General features: G+C 44.5%; 1 protein-coding gene across 7 annotated transcripts in view; it reads left to right on the top strand.

Moving 5' to 3' along the window:
* The window catches only part of dlgap1a (discs, large (Drosophila) homolog-associated protein 1a), a 70,885-nt gene extending 51,291 nt beyond the window's left edge, over positions 1–19,594 (top strand). For 5 of the 7 annotated variants that reach the window (XM_056390766.1, XM_056390772.1, XM_056390770.1 and 2 more), the window contains 10 exons: positions 4,733–4,857; positions 5,969–6,094; positions 6,214–6,372; positions 6,462–6,544; positions 8,824–8,869; positions 10,086–10,367; positions 12,673–12,853; positions 13,826–13,917; positions 14,549–14,701; positions 17,810–19,594. In XM_056390766.1, the coding sequence (XP_056246741.1) occupies positions 4,733–4,857; positions 5,969–6,094; positions 6,214–6,372; positions 6,462–6,544; positions 8,824–8,869; positions 10,086–10,367; positions 12,673–12,853; positions 13,826–13,917; positions 14,549–14,701; positions 17,810–18,034 (1,472 nt within the window). In that variant the 3' untranslated portion in view covers positions 18,035–19,594. The other 2 variants (XM_056390769.1, XM_056390771.1) reach the window with 2 other exon arrangements.
* The last annotated feature ends 2,063 nt before the right edge of the window (positions 19,595–21,657 follow it).

Raw genomic sequence — 21,657 nt, 5'->3', positions numbered from 1 at the left:
TGTGGCGGACGAGGGATGTGTCCGAGGGGCTGAGCTGTCGAACGTTTCCTCGGCTTGTTTCTCTGATAACTTCAGATCCAGACGTCCGACGACTAAAATCATCTGGTTCAAATAACGAGCTGAAAACCACCGAGGTGTAAAAAGTGTCTGTGGCTTAAAACTAAATGAAAGTTGATGTTGAGTTTCTGTCAGACAAACACACTGACACATGATCATAGAGGATATGATGTCATCGACAGGCGACCAATGAAACGGAGCGTTACCATGATTAAAGTCACAGATTTCTCTGGTTTGAGAATTGATGGAAACAAAATGTAAGAACACAACTCAACAACATACAGAACACAGGTCCAGATGTTTTTAGACGTTTTAATGTGGAGAAGTTACAGATTATAAACCTGAACCAAAGATCTGCTGTCGTCTGAACCTGAACCACACGTGGTCTGGATGTGAACCTGGTCTCAGGTGTCACGGTGCTGATCTCCGTTAGTGCAGTGGATGAATGTATAATGAGCCAGAGATCATGTAACTGTAGAAATGATTCAGTCCTGTGTGGGAGACGGGGTCGACCGCACAGACAGTCTGATGTCGCCACGAGCATCTCTCCGCTCCGTCATCCGTTTCCTTTGAAAGCACAAAAAATCTCAATGTGCTTCACACCGACGGCTCCATCCGTCCGGCGTGTTTGTCTGCAGGTCGATTGTCTCAATGCTTCGAGTGCAGGAGGAGCACGTTGTTAAAGTGCCACCATGTGTTTCTATTAAAGAACAAGCCTCAGAGGGCGTCCGCTGTCAGATCAGTTCCCACAGTCACAGACTTTGATTCACAGTGAAAACTAACAGGAGCAACTGAGACAAACTACAACCAACCACCAGAGTTAATAATAACAGGAGCTGTCGACCCTCAGAGAACGGATGATGCTGAACGCTGTTATCGAGGCTGCATCAGATTACAGCTCTGAGACCAGCTGAGACCAGGTTATTATTGTTGATGATTCACTGGTTGAAGCTCGGTGAAGGGAGCAGAGCAGCCACTCACATTTACTCTGACCCTGATGAAGCTGATTCACGCAGGTGTTTTGTTAAGTTCATTTTACTAAAGCTACTAAGAAATATAAAAATCGTGATGATGTGATTTTTGTTGGGTCTTGTACCAGACGAGCACGTTCCTCTATGTGTGCAGAGCGTCTCTATAGCAACACAATGTCCAACCGGTCCTCAGACCTGAACCTCCACACGGGTCGTTCTAATGTCAGATTCGACCCATCGTCGGAGTGTCTTCTGAAATAGCGCCGCTACAGCGGCGGGCGTACAGGACCTCGGTTGTCACGGTTATTATAATAACAGTCATGGTTTGGGTTCTGAAAAAGATTTGGGTTTAAATCTTCCTCAACATTACACCATATTTGTTGTCATGGTTATGATATACAACTGTTGGTTTCACGTGTGTCACGTTCATCCGTCCACCACCACCTCCTCCTGACGTTGACTTCGTCTCTCTTTATACTACGTCACCGGACGTGGTTAGCGTAGCTCAGGGCTCAGACAGGAAGCAGCAGGAAACTGTCACATACGCACCTGCCAGCACCCGGAAACACTTAGTATGTTGTTGTGTTTAATCTGCACAGAAACACAAGTGTTAAATGACAATACCTCTGTCCTGCAGCACTGGTTTCGGTCACTATAAATGCATGGTACCGAACCGTAAAAACCTTCAGAGACTTCATGAAGCTGCACACAGCTGATGTCTGCAGGTGTTCCTCCGCCTCAATGGGACCTGCCTGGTTTTACATAAAGTTAGACAAAAGAAAGAAAAAGTTCCAGAGTGTAACTCCCACCAAAACCAAAAATAGATGTTTCTCACACAGATCACAGAGTCTGGCACTGAATCAGACTTTTCCCTCCACACACAACGTCCTGGCTGCACTCAGCCTTTGACAACAGCTTTTCTTTGTTACCCACAAGGAGACCAACATGAGTGAGCTCGTTCCTACTGCAGTGTGTCCCATGATGCAACAGGAACAAAACTACTAGAGACACAGACAGACGTTAGTGTTAGATGTTAGTGAATGTTGCTGAATCTTTTCTTTAATTTATCAAGTACCATCTGTGAAGTACGACAAATTAAAGTTCCACTTCCTGTTTAGTGTTTTTATTTTAATAGCGGCAGTGAGTGAAATCACACAGTGTCAAACTTTAACTACTATAATACACAGGAACAACAGTACGACAACAATCTGGTCACAGTCTTTGGATTAAAAAGACAAAGAAAGAGATGAGACCAGAGCACAGGTGGACTGGACATGTGGACCAACGGCCCGGATCCTGGTCGGACAGTGGACCGTCAAAACATCCGAAAAGTTTTTAAAGTCTTTACCGGCTCCGTCAGTGTCATGTGTGGCCGGTCCCAGTGGATCAGTCCGAGGCTGAATTTCTTTCCCAGTCTGACCATGGAGCCGATACTCGTCTGGTCACTGATATGTTCATGAATGTTGCTGAAGTCCCCACGGTGAAATATGAGAAATTAAAGTTCCACTTCCTGTTAAGTGTTCTTATGTTCTGTCGTCTTTTAATGGCGACAGTTTAAGTTTTTTTCTGAAAGAACCTCAAGTTTCTCTCCTTTGAGTGAAACCACACAATCAGGTCAAACTTTAATACACAGGAGCAACAGAACGACAACAGTCTGAACAACACCGATCAGTTTTTTGACGGCCTCCAACCTGTCAGACATGACATCACTGCTCTTCTGTACGCAGCAGTGTTTATTCTGCGTCATCAGGCTCAGATTATATCATTTTATAGGATAATGAAATATGGCATTTCATGCAAACATCAGTATTTATTATGTTCAGTATAACAGAATTAGATCAGTGTACACAATAAGGAGTGTGAAGGAGTTTTCTTTCTTCTAGACTTCTTCTTAGGCCTCACTCACATATTATACAATGCTTTACTGTTCAGCGACTATTGTGACTGATCGTGGCCATCTGGAGACTCTTTTATCCTCTGTTGCCATGGTAATCAAAGTCTTATAGATAGATAGATAGATAGATAGATAGATAGATAGATATATACTTTATTTATCCCCAAGCTAAATTCATAAATAGATGAGGATGTAGGGAAGAAATCTGCCCCATTCCAGTTCCAGAGAAGGATGAGCTGGATGACGTAATGTTCACCAACTTAGTTTAGCGTGTTAGCATGCTAAAATACGCTAACTGTAAGAAAGTACAGCTGAGGCTGACGGGAATGTCGTTAGTTTATTTGTTTGTGCACCAAAATGTTGAGCTGATAAACAGAAAGTTTATCACAGTTCATCCTGAGGGAACGTGAATGTGTAAACGAATCCATCCCAGACTTGTTGAGAGATCTGAGGTGGACCGAACAACGCCTCGTCCCTGAAGCCACGTCATCAACATGGCTAACAGTCTTCAGTGTGGGTCTGTGGAGAACCGGGTTCCTACTGATGAGACCTGGAGGTCAAAGAGTTTTAACATGTGGTCTTCTCAGCGGTGACTGTTAATGTCTGTGTGAGAGACAGAGCTGCGCTGCTCTGTTGCTACGTGGCTGTGAATAGTTTCTGTAGCTGCTCTCGTCCCTGCAGAGCGTCAGCAGCTAGCTGCATATATAACAGGCTGGTGTAGATCTCCCTCGGGCTGCATGTTATTTATGAACACATGAGCATGAATAAATGTCATTTCACATCTATATTTAGATTTTTCGTAGCCACTGGCTAAGTGCGTAGCATGGCTGCAGATTGTCAAACAATGCAGATATGGATAAGAGGAAATGGCTGTTCCACTGCAGCATGGGATGAATGAAAGAAAAGAGATGGATGTTCTGTAGGTGGTGTGCATGCTTAGTGACAGCTCCACCAGTGACTCCGCTTTCAAAGCAACGGTAATCCAACAAGGCTTTCACTCATCCACTCTACAGAGGGGGATTATAGTTGAATTGAACCAAGGTAATTATCATGAATTTAAACCCCCCCCCCCCCCCCCTAATCTTCTCCACTGTGACGTGGAAACTGTGAGTCAATTAAAGCAAATTGAATTCCGCCCGTTTCCTGAATCAAATGAACCTAAACCTGGAGTTGGCGGGAGAAAGGGAGGCGGGACATATGACGTCTAACCTTCTTGTGACGCTGTTGAGGAGTCCGTCAGTTAGCAGGCGTGGCGTAGGGTGAGAGTTTTGAAGCTGAAGAACTGACTCAGATGTTATTTATAGTAGGATATCATGTAGAATAATAGGGCGGCTTTTCTATATTTTACTTCCTTGGTTCGTTTTGTTACCGTGTCTGTGTGCTGGATCGTCACATGTCCAGGCCAGGCTGAAAAGATTTCTCTCCAAGGTCAACTAGAAAACATGAATTTCAAATTTCCTGGACAGGAAAGCGATGGTGACCCCAGCAGGAGCTCGGGTTCAGCCTCAATTCAACGATCCCTGCTGTTCATGGTACAATAGCCGATCGTCACGTTTTAAAAACGAGCTTCAGACCCACATTTACATATCTGCTGCATTTGCTCATGTGAGTGTGTTTCAGATTGTGATGTTTGTTGCGTCTGAACCTGCCTCCACCTCCACAGCCTCCTGCCGTGGTAACAGTTGTATGTGGAGCCACGCCTTCAAAGTAAAATAACCAGTGAAAACTTAATGTGAGTGACGTCAAACACTGACAGCATGGAGTTGTAACATATCTTATCTTCCGTTTTTCTTTCTGATTTCTTTTGTAGTTTCATCTTGCATCACCACCTATAAGAAAACCCCTCCACCGGTGCCACCCCGAACCTCCACCTGCTCCACGGCCTCCAAGCCCTACATCTCCATCACAGCCCAGAGCAGCACAGAGTCTGCACAGGTACTGAGACGGCGTCGTTCATCTGCCCCGAGTGTAGTTAGAGAACATCAGAGCATCTATCTGTGAACTAACATACATGACATATCTGGAAGAACAAAGTTTAAGATTGAAAAAATTGTGTTGTTTCTAAATCGAAATGATTTGTCGGCCCACTTGCAATACCTTGGCGGCCCACCAGTGGGCCCCGGGCCACAGGTTAGGAACCACTTCTTTGATGAATTTTCTGACCCGATTTGATGCTTTTAAATGTTCTGTTGAATTCTTGTGCGTTCATTGTGTAACAGAGGCTGAAGGCTCTGCCCTGTGTTAGTGCATACACAGATCAGTCACAGAGGAAGAACTGATGATTCATTTTATTGTGTGTTCATCAATAGTTATGGACATATAATCATCTCTTTACAAAACAACAGAATATCATAGTTTAAAAAATCAATGAATAAGAGCATCAATAAACCACATACATGTTTTCAATTTAGATCTACAGTAGGTTCATAATTACTAATAATATAATATAGTGTCTGCATGCATATATATATATATATAGATATATATATAGATATATATATATATATCTGTATATATCTCTACAAACATGGTGTTATTTGTCCACCATGATTAAATAAATAACAAACCCAGATTATAAGCAAAAACACTCTTGACTTCAGCCATGACAGTAGCTTAGTGTGGCTAACGTTAGCAGACTTTAGATAGTTAGCACTGCAGTGTGACTGACAGTCCCTTTACTTCTGCTTACATAGTGTTTACAGTTAAACTGTAATTCTCTGGACCACACTCTTGTGACTGGACAGTAAAGAACCTGTTGTTTCACACTCTGAAGGAAAGAGTCAGTTTGTACAACTCGACCAGCGTTCGGTGTTTAGCATCATTTATTACACGTCCAGCAGTTCAGCTCAGTGGCTGCACCTGAAATCAAGATGAGAGCAGCGCAGGTGCTAACAGAGACAAACACAAAATTAAATAAAATTTACACACGAAATGATCCTTTGCTGTTAGAGTCAGAGTCCAGCTGACCTGCATCAGTGACAGGTTGGAATATTAAAGGGCACCTGAACAGCTCAACGTCTGCTCCATGATTTCTAAAACCGACCAGGATGCATACATGGAGGAGGAGGGACCCAGGGGTGACATGACCATCCAATCAGGGCTCAGCAACTCAACAGAGAGCATTGACAGCATGAAGGCCTTGACGGCTGCCATAGAAGCTGCCAATGCACAGGTCAGTGCTTTTCATTGTTCGTTAGTGACGTGTTGTTATTGTGCAGGTTTGAAATGGGTTGGAACTTTGATCATTTGGCTTTTCTCTGAGTCTTGTCTGCCCTCTTTGTTCACACGCAGGTCCATGGACCAGCCAGTCAGCATGTCAGCAACAGCACCATGACGGTCAGCACCCCCGTCCCCTCAATCCTGAGCCGGGGGCCGGTTGTAGACGACCACCGGGACGACTACAGGAAAGAAGCACTCAGGAAGGGCAAATGTCTCTCCATAGGCATCCAGGTATCTATGAGGCAGGTGTGGAGGAGGAGGAAGTGACGGGCGTGAGTCACGTACACAGGATGCAGATTCACCTCGTCTGTCTCCTGCAGGTGGATGGACCAGAGGAGGTTCCAGATCCAGAGGACCCGTCCAAGTTCACTTCTGTGGGGGTGCAGGTGGAGGACGAAAGAGGGTGAGGCGCATGTTTTTCCTTTATCTTTTTCTTCTTCTGTGGTAGATTTGACTGTTTAAATTCTGCAGTGAATATGAAGCAACACTGGACAACAGGAAGAAGAAAAACACTGTGCAGCAGGTGACTGTGAACAGAAATACATCCATAGTTTATGATGGACGGACGAGCCTCTGAGTCCTTAACCATCTGATTTTAAAGGAGCTATTTGTAAGTTTTGCTATTGCTACATGGCTAACGTTAGCATTAGCAGCTGTTCAGATCCAGATGTAAATACCTGGAAATAAAAGCTGAAATGTTGATCTCTTGTCTCATATTCATCTTTTGGTGTCAAACCCAAATGTTTTCAGTCTACAGCAAAAATAAAGGAATTGGCCTCACTGTTCCAATACTTTTGGAGGGGAGTGTACTTCTTCAGGGCCGACTGGATGCTACAGTGATGAGATGAGCTGGGGCTAGCTGGTTAGCATGCTAACTTCAGTAGAAGAAAAGATGTGATAGAAATAGAAGCAAAACAAGAGTGTTGCTTTCCACTTCTAGTGACAGATGTTGGTGAGTAAAGGAATGAAGTTTGATGCTGAACTCACAACGTTTCTTCTTCTAGACTGGAGAGTAAACAGCTGCTAATGCTAACATTAGCTATGTAGCAATAGCAAAGCTTACAAGTAGCTCCTTTAACTCTAGTTCTAGCTCTGTTATAAAATAGAACCAAATCCAAAACACCATGTAACTTAAAAGTACCATCATATTTTAACATACGGTTCACAAAAGCTGTTTTAGATGTTCTTGGTTAATGTTACTGAGTTAAAGGAGCTAGTTGTGTGTTTTGGTATCGCTACATAGCTAAAGTTAGCATTAGCAGCTGAAGAAACATTCTGAGTTCAGCATCAACCTTCATTCCTTTACTCACCAACATCTGTCTCCAGAGGTGGAAACAAACACCACTGTTCACTCTTGTCTCTGTCACTTCTTCTTCATCTACTGAAGTTAGCATGCCAACCAGCTAGCCCATGTGCGTCTCATCACTGTAGCCTCCAGTCTGTCCTGAAGACGTAGCTGCTCAGAGGACGTGTTATAACCTCTTGTATTATAAACATGTGACGGATGCCCTCCTGCTGCTGACAGGAAACGGTCAGAGCCTTTAACGGATGTGTTGTTGGTAGTTTTGTTGGTTTGCTGTTTCATGATAACGTGGGCTAGGAGACTGGACTCTTCGTCTTTTCATGCACTGCTGACATCACTGGCTTTTATTTATGATTTTTAATTAGTCACCATGATTAAACACTGTAATCTGATGAGATGATATATTCAGTCACTGATGCTACATGCGGTGTGTCTTCCTTCAGACGCCGGTTTGAACAGATTTGGAGATCTAGCTGAGTCATTTCCGACTGTCGTGTAATTATTTCTCTCTCTGGTCACAAACAAACACCCACGCGCTCATCTGCCGAGGTTATCCTCCGCTATGAATTCTGATGAACGCTGCTGAGTGTAGCAGGCAAAGTGAGACGGCCCAGACGTCCTCATCCTGCACATCCTAAAACATTCCCAGGCTCATTGGGATGTGATGAGTCCACCCCAGGGTCCCCAGGTAACCCTAACCCCAGAGGCGTCTTCATCAGATCAGATCGCATTCATTTGTGGTCAGAGCTCACGACTATGGCGGCGATGGTTGGAACGTATGTCGCCTGGTAAATCAAGAGTGTTGCCTTCGGGTTCAGCTCCCATCAGAGAACCACCGCTTTGGACTTGGACGTCCTGACTCTCAGTCCAACCGCTTCACGCCCGGAACCATGTGTGCTGAAGGTCGCGGCCTGATGAAGCCATGCGGACACTCCCTCCTCTCTATGAATCAGTGAAAATCAGAAGCAGGATCCTCGACCAAGAACAACACACCCATTGAGGAAGACCATGTAGAGGTCGAAAGCTCACTCCCTTTGTTGTTTTGGATCTTTGTTCTGGATTTTTTTTTTTTTTTAAAGTATATTTTTTTGGGCTTTTTATGCCTTTATTTGATAGTATAGTGGAGAGAGACAGGAAACGGGGAGGCAGAGAGGGGGAATGACATGCAGCGAAAGGCCGTCCGATGCGGGATTCGAACCGGGGCCAACTGCAGCGAGGACTGTAGCCTCTACACATGGGGCGCCTGATTAGACCACGACGCCCCCTTTGTTCTGGATTTTTGATTTTTGTTGTTCATTGTGGGTGCTCACAGTGATCATTAACACTGAGGAGTAATGTGAGAATGTGACAGTTGATTATTGACGGTTTGTTTTCCTCAGGTATCGTCGGTTCCAGCGCTCCAACAGTGTGACAGCAGCTGTTCAGGTAAGTCTCACCTGCTGCTGTGACGTTACACCTCTCATTGTGACACTGTTTGTTTCTCCTGTCTGTTCACTGCTCTTAACAATTTATCTCCAAACTGATGGTTTAATGAAATGTAGTGGAAGTTGTCCGTGACGACTGGGCTCCTTTAGGTGTTTGACGCTTATAATAAAAATCTTCATTTATTAATAACAGACGATCTGATCTCTGTGTAGTGTGAGAATAACCTCCGCTGCAACATGCGGGTTCATAACTGATGCATTTCTTCCATTCTTATTGTTGAGAGCGAACGTCTGTACGAGTCCTTTCATTTCTCTGTTTGAATGTCGAGTGTTTCACCGACGTCCCTGATAGTAGATACTTGAACCAGAGATGACGTGTTTCCCTCACAGTGGAGATTCTTCCCTTGACTCTCCACTGAACCCAGCGATGGACATGTGGTCATCAGGGCGGGAAAGATCCGGGCTTCATCCAGGATAAACCTGAACCCTGATGCACATGCTGTGAATATTACTTTAGAGACAGAAAGGACAGAGAGACTGTGATCGAAGTCCCGAAGGTGTAAAATATGATTCCTGAGGAGAGGGCAGGACCAGGACCTTAAACCTGAACCAGGAGCTGAGAGTCAGAACTGAACCATGAACCGGTTTAACCCTCTCAGGTCGACGGATGTTAGTATTAAAATCTTTGTGATAGTTCAGAGCAGAAATCTGGTTTAAATGTTGTTAGAATCTGTCGACTCTCCACTTCCTGTTTCTATATTCTTGTGAGACGACAATATTTCACTCATATGTTTGACTATTTTTATGAACCTAGAGACTTTGGTGAAAACATTTCAAGCACCAAAACAATTCGTAAAGGTTTGTTTTCACAAAATGTTTGACGAATTTCAAAAACTAGGCGTCAAGTTTTCAGCATTTGGTTCAAATGATCAGTTCATATCATTATAGAAAGAGCTGAGAATGATCTGAAAGTTGTGATGTAAAACACTTGGGTTTTATCTTTATGTCAGTTCCCTTTAAAAGATGAATTTAAGAAATAACGTAGAAACAGACGCCTTTTGGCAAAAGAAGCAAAGCACCAAAACAAAGAGTTACCCAACACGTCAGGTGGAACACTCTGTCCTGTTTGTTCAGAACTGTAACTTTTATCGGACAGGCTCGGTACCAAACATGGTTCATTCAGCCAGTCACTGAGATTTACCCATCACCCCATCCAGGCAGATCTGGACATGCCCGACTTGCTGGACACCCCTCTGGACTCCCCAGACACCGACCTGGAGGTGCTGTCGTCTGGTGCCCTCTCTCGTCAATACTCCCGCGATGCCGCCACCTCCACCGTCAGCATCCAGGGCTCAGGGAACCACTACCACGCCTGTGCCTCCGACGACTACGAGGATGTGGGCTTTGACCCGTCCATCCTCCCCCCTCCAGACCCCTGGATAGACAGCGTCACAGACGACCCCCTCGATGTCAACTTCAACAGCTCCACTATACTGGAGGTACGTGGATATGATCTGAACACACAGATATATTCATCTCTTCCTGTGTCTTATTTTGACAATATGATTTTTTAAAATCTAAAATAAAACAGCAACAGTTACCTGCAGAATCACTTCCTCTTTAGAGATTTTGCCAAGAAGATAAAAGAGAGTCTGTTGCACTAATGCTTTATTTCAAGCTATTGTGAGCTTTTATTCTGAAAAGTTCGGAAAGGAAGTATCAAAGGTTCTGTTGCTCGCTTGACAAACCTCTGACGGAGCAGATATATGATGTGCAACATGAAGAAAATCAGTCAAACGTTTAATATGTGGCTGTTTGTGGACGAGCTCACAAACATCCCAAAGAAGCGTCAAAGCAGCGGAAATAATCACAACTTCCTGTCAGGACTTTCAGAATAAAATCAGAGCAGAAAACAGAATGCAGATGATGGATTGCGATTCTACCAAAAAAGATGATCATATGATCTTTTTACCAGATCAATATCTTAAATTAGCCTTTGATTATTTTCTGGCCGCCATCTAATGGATTAGAAAAAGTTGGCTGAAGGACAAACTGACTTCTGACTTCTGGTTTACATGGTCAAAACTTTTGTTTTCAGCCTGGTACAAAGACAGTTTTGGTCTCTAGAGCTAATTTCCTCCTTCATGACACCTGTTTATACAACTCACCTGTTCACATTTTATTAAGGACTAAAGTTATAGAGAGCTGAGGGCGTGGCCTCTTTGAGTGACAGGTGGGTGCCGTCAGAGTTTGCTAGCTGTCTCCTCTGCGTTTTTCTAGTAACTAATTAGCAGGTATCTGTCTGTGCTCAGCATATACCTCGAATGTTAGCTTAGCTCGTTTACTAGCTAATTAGCCAGTAAATGAATTCACCTTGGATTAGCCTTCGAGCATGACGCCCAGCTGTGCTAACAATGCTAACGAGAGTGTATGCACCCAAGTCTCAGCTCCACACACGCCCCCGCCTCTTTGACCATTTTTGGATTATGTGGGAGTTAGGGGGCGGAGTCAGACACTGCCAAGATGGCGACGGTGGAGCAGCTCACTCTGAGCTTCAGAAACCTGTGGGTGAGGTCACAGAGGCGATGTCCATCTTTATTTACAGTCTATGGTCCAAACCTGATGACATTTCATACGTGTGTCTCAGTAGAAGTTAAATCTGGATTCTGGACGTGAGACACTTGAAGTGACGAGTGTAAACGAAGCCTCAGCTGCTCTGCTGTTGTTATACGATACAGCACGGCACAATGAAAGGCAGCTGAAGCACTTCTTCCTTACCTGATGTCCTTCACTTATTGAATGGATGTAGTGGGTAGCACTTACACCAAGGCCTCCTCCTGCACCGAAGCTTCGCTGTCTGCTCCGCTCCGTTTGTTGTTACCGGCTGTAAAGAGAAGAGCTGCAGACGACAACAGAAACACGAACCGTCAAACAATTAGACGACGCTAACACAGCTGTCGTGTGATCAGAGCCGAGCTGCTGTGACAGAAATAAAGAGGGAGATAAAGCTCCGTGACTCAGAGGGAGTAAGTCGAGGGGACGTGACGTTCGCAGCCTGAGGAGAGATTGTTTAGCCGAACAGTTTTTCACATCAATCCGTGTTTGTTAATGGATTAATCCTTCATTTATAAATTCTTTTTACGAGTCCTATTTTTAATGTCTGTTAAAACGTGAAATCAAGGAAATGCTTTTTTATTTTTCCTGTGACGGCCCCCACACACACAGAATCTGGGTTGTGGGAAATCGTTAACAATAATAAACGAGTCTGTGTGTGTCATGTTTATATAGATATCTATATCTATATCTATTTCTTTCTTAGAGAGAGAGAGAGAATATTTTCTTTCTTGTCACTGTATTTAGGTATTTATGATTGTATATCATTTTGGTGATAATTGATGACTTTGCATCAAGGAAAGCAGGAAAGGTCGTCAGGCTTCAGATGAAGAGTGTAATAGTGTAATGATTCAGTTCTCTTGTTTATCTGTTTGTGGGATGAAGGATTTGTGCAGTTTATTAATTTGATTGTGTTATTATTATTATTATTATTATTTATATAAAGAAAGAGAGAGACTGTTTCTTTTCTTTTTACTTTATTTTGGTATTTATAATTGTATATATTTTTATTTATCATTTATTTAGATTTTAAAAGTTACGATAATATGTTTAATAAAAAGTTACAGTTTGTGTCTGTAGATGTAGCTGGGGGGGGGGGGGTTGCTCATGTAAAATGAATCAATCAATATAATATTAACTCTGTGACTGTATCCACATTATTGTCTTTGTTACATCACTGTGAGTGTACAGTCTACCTGTCCAGGTGAGTCTCTTCATGGGTGGCTGTTTGAACGGCAGGTGGTGCAGCGCTCAGTGTGTCAGAGAGACGGACGCTGGTTCCTGAAGCTGCTGCAGGCGGAGACCGACCGCATGGAGGGCTGGTGTCGGCAGATGGAGCTGGACCAGCGGGAGAACGACCTGCCTGAGGACAGTACGTGTCTGAGTCCTCATGTCTTCATCATGTCTTCATCATGTCCAGGTTACAGGTGTAGGAGGAGGAGAAGTAGGAGCAGGAGGAGGAGGAGAGGAGGAGGAGGAGCAGGAGGAGGAGCAGGAGGAAGAGCAGCAGGAGCAGGATGAGTAGGAGCAGGAGGAGGAGGAGCAGGAGGAGGAGCAGGAGGAAGAGCAGGAGGAGGAGGAGGAACAGGAACAGGAGGAGCAGGAGGAGAGGAGAGGAGGAGGAGCAGGATGAGGAGGAGAAGGAGGAGCAGCAGGAGGAGGAGGAGGAGCAGGATGAGGAGAGGAGGAGGAGCAGGATGAGGAGGAGAAGGAGGAGCAGGAGGAGAGGAGGAGGAGCAGGATGAGGAGGAGCAGGAGGAGGAGGAAGAGCAGGAGGAGGAAGAGCAGGAGGAGGAGGAGGAGCAGGAGGAGGAGGAAGAGCAGGAGGAGGAGGAGCAGGAGGAGGAGGAAGAGCAGGAGGAGGAGGAGCAGGAGGAGGAGGAGGAGCAGGAGGAGGAGGGTGTAACAACAGAATATATAGATGATTAAACAAACCTCCTGAATATTATGTTTCTATACAAACTAAACTGCAGCAGCAGGTTTCACTGTTTTATAGGAAACTGAACTGGAGACTCTCAGTTCAGTTGTATAGAAAGTGTCCAGGAGACAGAGACGATGAGACGTTCAGTCAGTTTCATTAGTAACTGATCCACAGTCACATGACGCTGAGTCAAGAACCATCACACAGACCTGGACCTGATGTCCTGCTCCAGTAATCGTCTCCGTCTCACCTCTGTCTCCGTCTCACCTCTGTCTCTGTCTCTCTCTCTGTCTCTGTCTCTCGTCTCTCTGTCTCTCGTCTCTCTCTGTCTCTCTGTCTAACCTCTGTCTCTGTGTCTCTCTCTGTCTCTGTGTCTGTCTCTCTGTCTAACCTCTGTCTCTGTGTCTGTGTCTCTGCTCACAGTCCTGGGGAAGATGAGGAGTGCTGTGGGAAGTGCTCAGCTTCTGATGTCTCAGAAGTTTCAGCAGTTCCGGGAGCTGTGTGAGGAAAACCTGGTGAGTCACTTACATTGATGTTCACACGTTCACTTCCTCCTGTTTGCTCGTCTTTCTCTCGTCACTTCCTCGTCCGTCTCTCTGTACCTTTATTTCCTGGAGAGTTTCAAACACCTGAGGACGGCAGGTGATGAATGTGCATCGTCCCTGAACGAGCTCAACACACAGACAACTTCAGGAAACATCAACTCATGAGCTGCAGACATTCACGACACAACAGGAAGTGTTTCCAGGGGGACACTAAAAAGTAATGAACTTGACCGAGACAGCGCCCCAGCCTGGTTCATCACTTTTTTTAGTGTCCCCCTGGAAACACTTCCTGTTGCACTAAACAGATGAAATGACAGGTAGTTATCTGGAGTTAACCAGTGTCTCCAGTCGCCGTCAGATCCAGCTGTTAACTTCAGTAACATTCAGTCAGTGGGAAAAAACTGATGAATGAAAGGAATCAAACATCAGATTAAATACTGATGAACAAGGGTTTCTCCTCATGATGTACCTGTAAATCACATCTTCATCTTTCTTCTTCTTCTCTGCTCTTCAAACAAACCCAACGTCTATAAACAACTTCCTTTCCTCCTCGTCCTCTTTCCTCTCACCTGTGAAACTTCTTCTTCTTCTACTGTCGCAGAACCCCAACGCCCACCCCCGCCCCGTGGCCTCGGACCTGGCCGGGTTTTGGGACATGCTGCAGCTGTCGATCGAGAACATAAGCCTGAAGTTCGATGAGCTTCACCAGCTCAGAGCCAACAACTGGAGACCCCTGGACCCCCCCGAGAGAAAGGTACAAACACACTCGAGCTTCGGGTGCCGCCGGGCTGACCAGGGAATAACACCAGGGTTAATGTGAGCTGGTTCCTTCCCTTCACGGGCGACGTGGATGTTTCATCTACGCTCACTGAGCTGTTATTCTCTCTTATCAAAGACATTTACAAATCTCATTTCCTCTGAGGCTGCGTCCACACTGACACCTTTTCATTTAAAACTGAAACGATCATTTAAAACCGAAACGATCATTTAAAACTGAAACGATGCAGACGAGTAAAAACATAAAAACAAGGTTCTATTGTCAGAACATCAAATCAGAAGAAACAAATTCCTTTCTTTTTCATTTTTGCTCTTTGAATTGAATAAAGAAGAAAGGTATTCAGGTGACTAGGAAGTAAAGGTAATATTTCAAAATAAAAGCCAAGAAGTTGGAATATCCATGGGCAGCATTAACCCTCTGAGGTCTGAGAGTATTTTCTCGATTTCCTCATTATTATTTAAGATACTCGCATATAACATCATACCCGAGTGTTTTATATCACAATATTCAGAACTTTCTCAGCTCTTTATATAATGTCTGACCCTCTTAACATCATTTGGACCAAATGCTGAAAAATTGAAGCCCAGTTTTTTTTTAATTCTTGTGAAAACAAACCTTTACTGATGTGGATGAATTGTCTTAGGTTCATAAAAACATGAGTAACATGTGAGTAAAATAGCAGATAAATGGATAATAAATGCCTAAAATGAAACATGTTGTCTGTCACTCTGCTTAGAGGCCTTGTAGCTCGTAAGAATATGAAACAGGAAGTGGAGAGTCGACAGATTCTAACAACATTCACCAAGATTTCTACTTCTCTGTGTTATCACAAAGATATTAATGGAAACATCCGTCGACCTCAGAGGGTAAACTTGCCTCCTCTGTGTCTGGCAGTAAGTGCAATATTTGTACATGACGTGAGCCTCCAGGTAGCCCCCGCCCTTTCAGCCAATCAGCATGCACATCGGAATTACCCAAACGGTCAAATATCCGTCATCACCCTGGTTAGCTCAGGTACTTCTCCCTCTGCTCATGCTCAGGTGTGTGTGTGTCTCAGGTGTCGTCTGCCTGCTCTGTCGCTCTCAGCAGTGTCTGTTGTGATTTTGCTTCATGGTGAATACTGACTCTGACGCTTCCTCATCTGCTCTCATTGTTGTCTTTTTCTTTTCTTGTGCTTTTTTTGTGTTGACAGTGAAGGCGCTTGCAAACAGCCATGCATCAGTCAGCATAACTGCAATGCCAACACCACAGGGCCTTTGACACCTCTGGGCCTCCGTAGATCCATCAAGTCTTGTTTTTCCATCCGTCCGTCCATGTTTCCCCTCCCTCCTTCCTTCCTTATTTCCTTCCTTCCATCTGCCGGCTGCAGCCTCCTCACCGTGTGTGGTTTTGTTGTTCTGTGTGTTGTTACGATAGATGGACAGGAGGGAGAGCGGCTAATGTTCCTTCTCCAAAAGAACATTCTGCGTTTTTGGAGCTCACTCTTTACACAGGACGTCGGTAACACATTCACTAACTGCAGCAGCAACAGTGAAGAGGCAGATACAACCAGCAGCAGTGAAGACATGGGTGCGATGAACGAGAGGTTACCTTCGTCTTTCCTGGCTCAGCTCAGCGCAGAGTACCGTTTCAAAAATCAGCAATAAATAAGTGAATGCAGAATGTGACAGGGAAGCTAAAACTAGAACTAGCTGCTGTCTACAGCTGCTTTACCTGTTTAACCTGTTAAACAGGTAACTACAGTAGTTGAGAGAGGACTAACCACAGATGTAGAAAGCTTGTTAAAGTTTAGTTGACTGAAAACAGTCAATTAACGACATAATTGCTGGACTATGCTTAAAAATAAAACTTTCAGCTGAACTTGCAGTTTCAGGTCCAACAAAGATTTTATCAGACTTTTAAATAATTTAAATTATATTACATTTTGATATCTGGTGGCTTTAGGTCCTGTAAAAGGAGTGTGCTCACCTTCTTAAAGGATATATCTGGTTTATGACAACATGGGTCTAATGTTCATAGCTCTGTCCAGGGTAACTATGTTATCAGATCATGTATTTCTGAGGTGTTTAGGGCCAAGTACAATAACATCAGTTTAAAAGTGACAGGTCATCCAGGTCAAGACATCTGGCTTCATAGATAAATACAGATGGGTGTCGTCTGCGTAACATCGGACATTTGTCTGTCGCTTCCTGATAATACCGTCTAAAGGAAGCATATACAAGGTGGAAAGTATCCGTCCACAAGCACAGAACCATGTGGAACTCCATGAGTCAATGTTAAGATGAACAAACTGGAATCTATCTGATAAGTCTGACTCAAACCGGCCTTGTGCGGTTCCTCTAGATCCTGTGATCGATGCAGCGCTAAGATCTAGTAGGACGAGTGTAGAGACGAGTCCATTGTCTGAGGCCATGAGGAAGTCTGAATCAAGTAGAGTTTTAATTACTGCAACCTTAAAAGCTCATTAACATAACCTGTTAATAAATATAAGTTGATCAGATCTAACATACAAGTTTTGATTTAAAGATTAAACATCCTGGTGGGAACAGGATGTAGAAGACGAGTCGATGGTTTAGATGAAGACATGGTTGAAGTTACTCAGACAGATCTGCAGGAGAGAGGCTGTGGACCCTGTAAACCAGGATTATCCTTTAAGGACGTCTGATAGAGCATTTTGTCATCTGCATAACAGTGAAAGTGGAGCCACGTCAGTGTACAGTTAAATTAAAAAAAAATACAGATCCTGCCACCAGATAGACTTGCATGCAAAGAATTAAAATATTGCCTTTTTATAACGCTAAAATATCTGCATGTATGACAGCAGAGCGGTGTCACGCACGAGCACACGTCTGACAGGAGGAACGTACAGGAGCTGCAGCTGTAGATCCATGTACAGCAAAGAAGAGTTTATGTGATAGAGAAGAAGAAGAAGCAGAAGGAAGAGCAGAGACTGAAACGAATGACAAAAATCTGCTTTACTTATCACATCAAACCAAAACACACACACACACACACACGTCTGTCTATTTCCTGAAATGTTCTGCCCCTCCCCCACCCTCCTTCCCCTACGTCCTCTCCCACCAGGAGAGGCGGCTCCCACCTCCAGTGCCAAAAAAGCCACCCAAGGGCCCCCACCACCACCCCCCCCTGGCCAGAGACCGCTCCCTGGAGAGCTCAGAGAAGCAGCGGCAGGAAGCCAGGAAGCGCCTGATGGCCGCCAAGAGAGCCGCGTCCGTACGGCAGAACTCTGCCACGGAGAGCGCCGACAGCATCGAGATCTACATCCCCGAGGCCCAGACCAGGCTATGAGGACACTGCCAGGGACACACACACACACACACACACACACACACACACACACACACACACACACACACACACGTATGGTTGTCCACACCGAGGCATAGGGGTGTAACATCAACAGATAGACTGATCTTCACTCCCCCCTCCCTTCCCTCGGCCGATCGTACGTTCCGATGTAGAGGTCAGAGGTCATATTGAAGAAGGAGCTGCTCAGATTTAGTTTCATCAGATCATCACACTCGGACCGTTTCCCTTCGTTTATCATAGACACCTTCACCTGAGGCTCCTCCCATCAAAACCACAACCTCACCGCAACACGGCCCAGGGCGAGACGGACTCGTTTTCTTCTTCTTCTTTGATTCATTCAGACATGTGGTTAAATATTTTATTTGTTGGCAGCTAAACTTCAGTAGAAGTGGTGTAACAGCAGGTTGTTCTGCCGCCTCGCTCTCAGTCTTATACAAAGGCAACTGGTGTCTTTATGTAAGACACAGAAAAACCAGGACTGACTGAAGACACTGAGGTTTCCCCTCCACAGATACAGACAGTGTGTTTGTGTTACGCCCCTATAAAGACATGTGCATCTGAAGATCCGGATATACACCAAGACTTCAGTCTGGAGTCACGTGAGTCACACGTCTGTCTGATCAACCTTTAAACACAGAATTATCCCTTTTTTATAAAGGCACAACCGCTGCTCTGTGATTGGCTAACTGCTGCTCCGTGAGTGGCTAACTGCTGCTCTGTGATTGGCTCACTGCTGCTCTGTGATTGGCTCACTGCTGCTCTGTGATTGGCTCACTGCTGCTCTGTGATTGGCTCTCCACAGACGGTGATCATCAGAAAAAACATTGCCTCTTAGATGAAACTGAATTCAAATACAAACTGTCTCTTCAGCAGCATTAAAGGTCCAAATTTTCCGTTGTTTTATTTGTACGGAGGACCAGTGATGTCACAGGAAAAGTAACGCAATATTTCCTTCATTTCATATTTTAATAGGCATTAAAAATAGGAATTGTGAAAATGATTTATAAATGAAAGATTCACCCATTAATAAATAAATATTTTTAATAATGAATAAAACACTCATTAAATAAACCACTTATAGATACATATTTTAAAAATGGGAATACAGACCTGGATTCCCTTCAATCTCCGTTTCCTGTTTCTAACTGCTTTTCCTGTTAGCCAATCGATTAGCTTAGCTTCTCCTTTTAGCCTCTCTGTGACACTCTGAGCCTTCAGTCATATGTACAGAGGTGATGGACAATCATACACACACACACACACACACACACACACACACACACACACACACACACACACGCTCCTAACCTTGTGTCATGGTGGACACAGCCTGAGCTGAGCACAGGTAACTCCTTCAGGTGTTGTGGGCTGTATGAACACTGCAGGCGGCTGTAATATAGAAACCGAAGAGGACGCCATGATCACTGTTCTCTGTCATCTTCCTCCTCATCGCCACACACCGTCGGTTCTCTGTGGAACATCTGGAGAACATCACGTGATGAGCCACTGGTGTTTACGCTCTGAGAAATGGGGGGGGGGGGGGGGGGGGGGTTAAAGGAAAATTTGTGTTGTTTTCCAGCGTAGGTGTCGTTTCATGTTCCCACAGGGACCACAGACCAGAACCATCAGACAGATCTGGACCGGGTCTCGTACGGGGGTCTGAGTCAGACCTGTCTCCTGGCTCATGTGGTTGACACATTTGTATTTCCAGCTGTTGACGACCAAAACAACGACAACACGGGTTCAGCTGTAAAGACGCAGAGTTTTCTTTTGACCTGGTGTAACAGAAAGCCATGACCGTCAGAGGGGACGTTAACTAACGAGGCCTAATAATGATGCGGTTTGTGTCACCTGTGCACAGGTGACACGGTTTCTCCCTCTTTAGTTTGACCTTCACGCCCCTCCTCCTCCTCCTTCTTCTTCTTCTTGGGTTTCGGGGTGATTTGTCTTTTACAGGGTAAAATTACACTTAAGCAATATTTATTGGAGGTGGAGGAAGTGCTCAGAGATTTACTGTGTGAAGAGTCAGACTGTCACATGTGCAGTACAGGATCAGTCACGTGAAATCTCAGCTGTGCATTTAAAAAACTAAATCTGACGTTACGATGTTCAGGTGCAGTTTTTGGTTCTTCTGGTGATTTAAGGCTGAATCGTCTCTGCGGCTCTGAATCGGAGCAGGAGCTGGAGGCGACCCGGAGGCCCCTGATCAAAATCATCCAACAGTAACACGGATCGTCTCAATTAGACACGACACTGACGCACAGAGAGACGACTTCAGCCTTAATTCACAGACATGGGAACATTTTTAACCTGCGCCGCGTCCTTTGAAAGAACATGACAGATACGAGGATGTCTGACGTTAACGCTGCAGTGTAAGAAGCAGCTCCCACTGAGAGCGCTGAGCTGCTTCCTCCTGTCGGCGAGCTCAGCCGACCACAGCCGGCGGTCAGGAGCGTGATGTGGTCGAGCTCAGCCGACCACAGCCGGCGGTCAGGAGCGTGATGTGGCTCTAACCTGAAACAAGCTGCTGCAGCTGGTTTCCACAACCGTTCACATCAGAACGCTCTTTCACCCCATTAATGAATTTCACTGTGACTCCGACGTGAAGCTCTACAGCAGGAAATCTGATTTCTAGAATAAGATATGGAGTTTATTCAGCTGCACAGACCTGTGATATATGCCTATTAATAATGATAATAATGATAATTATAATAATCTTGGGCTCAGTCTTTACTGCAGCCGCTGGGATTTGAAAAGTCATCCCGTCTCCTGCTAAAGAGCATCACCAGAACAAAGTCGTAATTTTACAAATTAAATTATATTTCAAAACAAAAAGTCGTAATATTAGAAGAATAAAGTCGTAATTTTACATGAATAAAAAATATATATTTTTTAGGAATATTACAAACAACCAATCAAACAGGTGAAAGGACAGACAGCTGCTGTTTGTCTAACAATAGACCAGAATCAGTTTCTTCTCAATGTCCTGATGATGATGATGATGATGATGATGATGATGATGATGATGAGCCAAAAGATGAAGTTTCTCCTTATTAGTGAAACCTAAAGTAGAGCTTCAGTCGATGCTCCATGTTCCTGATATTTCCCTCTAAAACAAGATGAAACCTGAAATTACGACTTTATCTTCAAAGTGTCAGATTCTTTTCCGGCTCTTTTCACAGAGTCAAATAAAAACGATCCGAACCGATCAAAGTAAAGTGTCGGTGAAATTAAAAACACCCAATAAAAGCTGTTTTTATAAGAGATGACGAGCCACATGTTATTTCCACGTTGCCGTGGTCGGCTGAGTTGACCAATCACAGGTTAGTATCATAAATCATGTTCTGGATTCATTTGAAAGACGTGGGTGTTAACTGAGAGACACTTTTAATGTTGCATTATGGGAAATGTAGGATCAGGATCTGTCCCTGCTGCTTTAACCTCGTCTCTGTGCCACAACTTTATGCAATACTGAATTGCTGGAGTACAAGCGACGAAGAAGCACATCAGACTTTTTGACTGAGTCTGGAGTCACAGAGACAGGAGACGCTGCCGACACGTCCCGGGACCGTCCAATCAGAGAACGCCATTAGAAAACATAC

Source organism: Seriola aureovittata, chromosome 12 (assembly GCF_021018895.1).
Source record: "Seriola aureovittata isolate HTS-2021-v1 ecotype China chromosome 12, ASM2101889v1, whole genome shotgun sequence".
In the NCBI taxonomy this organism is placed as follows: domain Eukaryota; kingdom Metazoa; phylum Chordata; class Actinopteri; order Carangiformes; family Carangidae; genus Seriola; species Seriola aureovittata.
The sequence above is the reverse complement of the archived record's forward strand: the minus strand, read 5'-3'. Positions and strand labels throughout refer to the sequence as shown.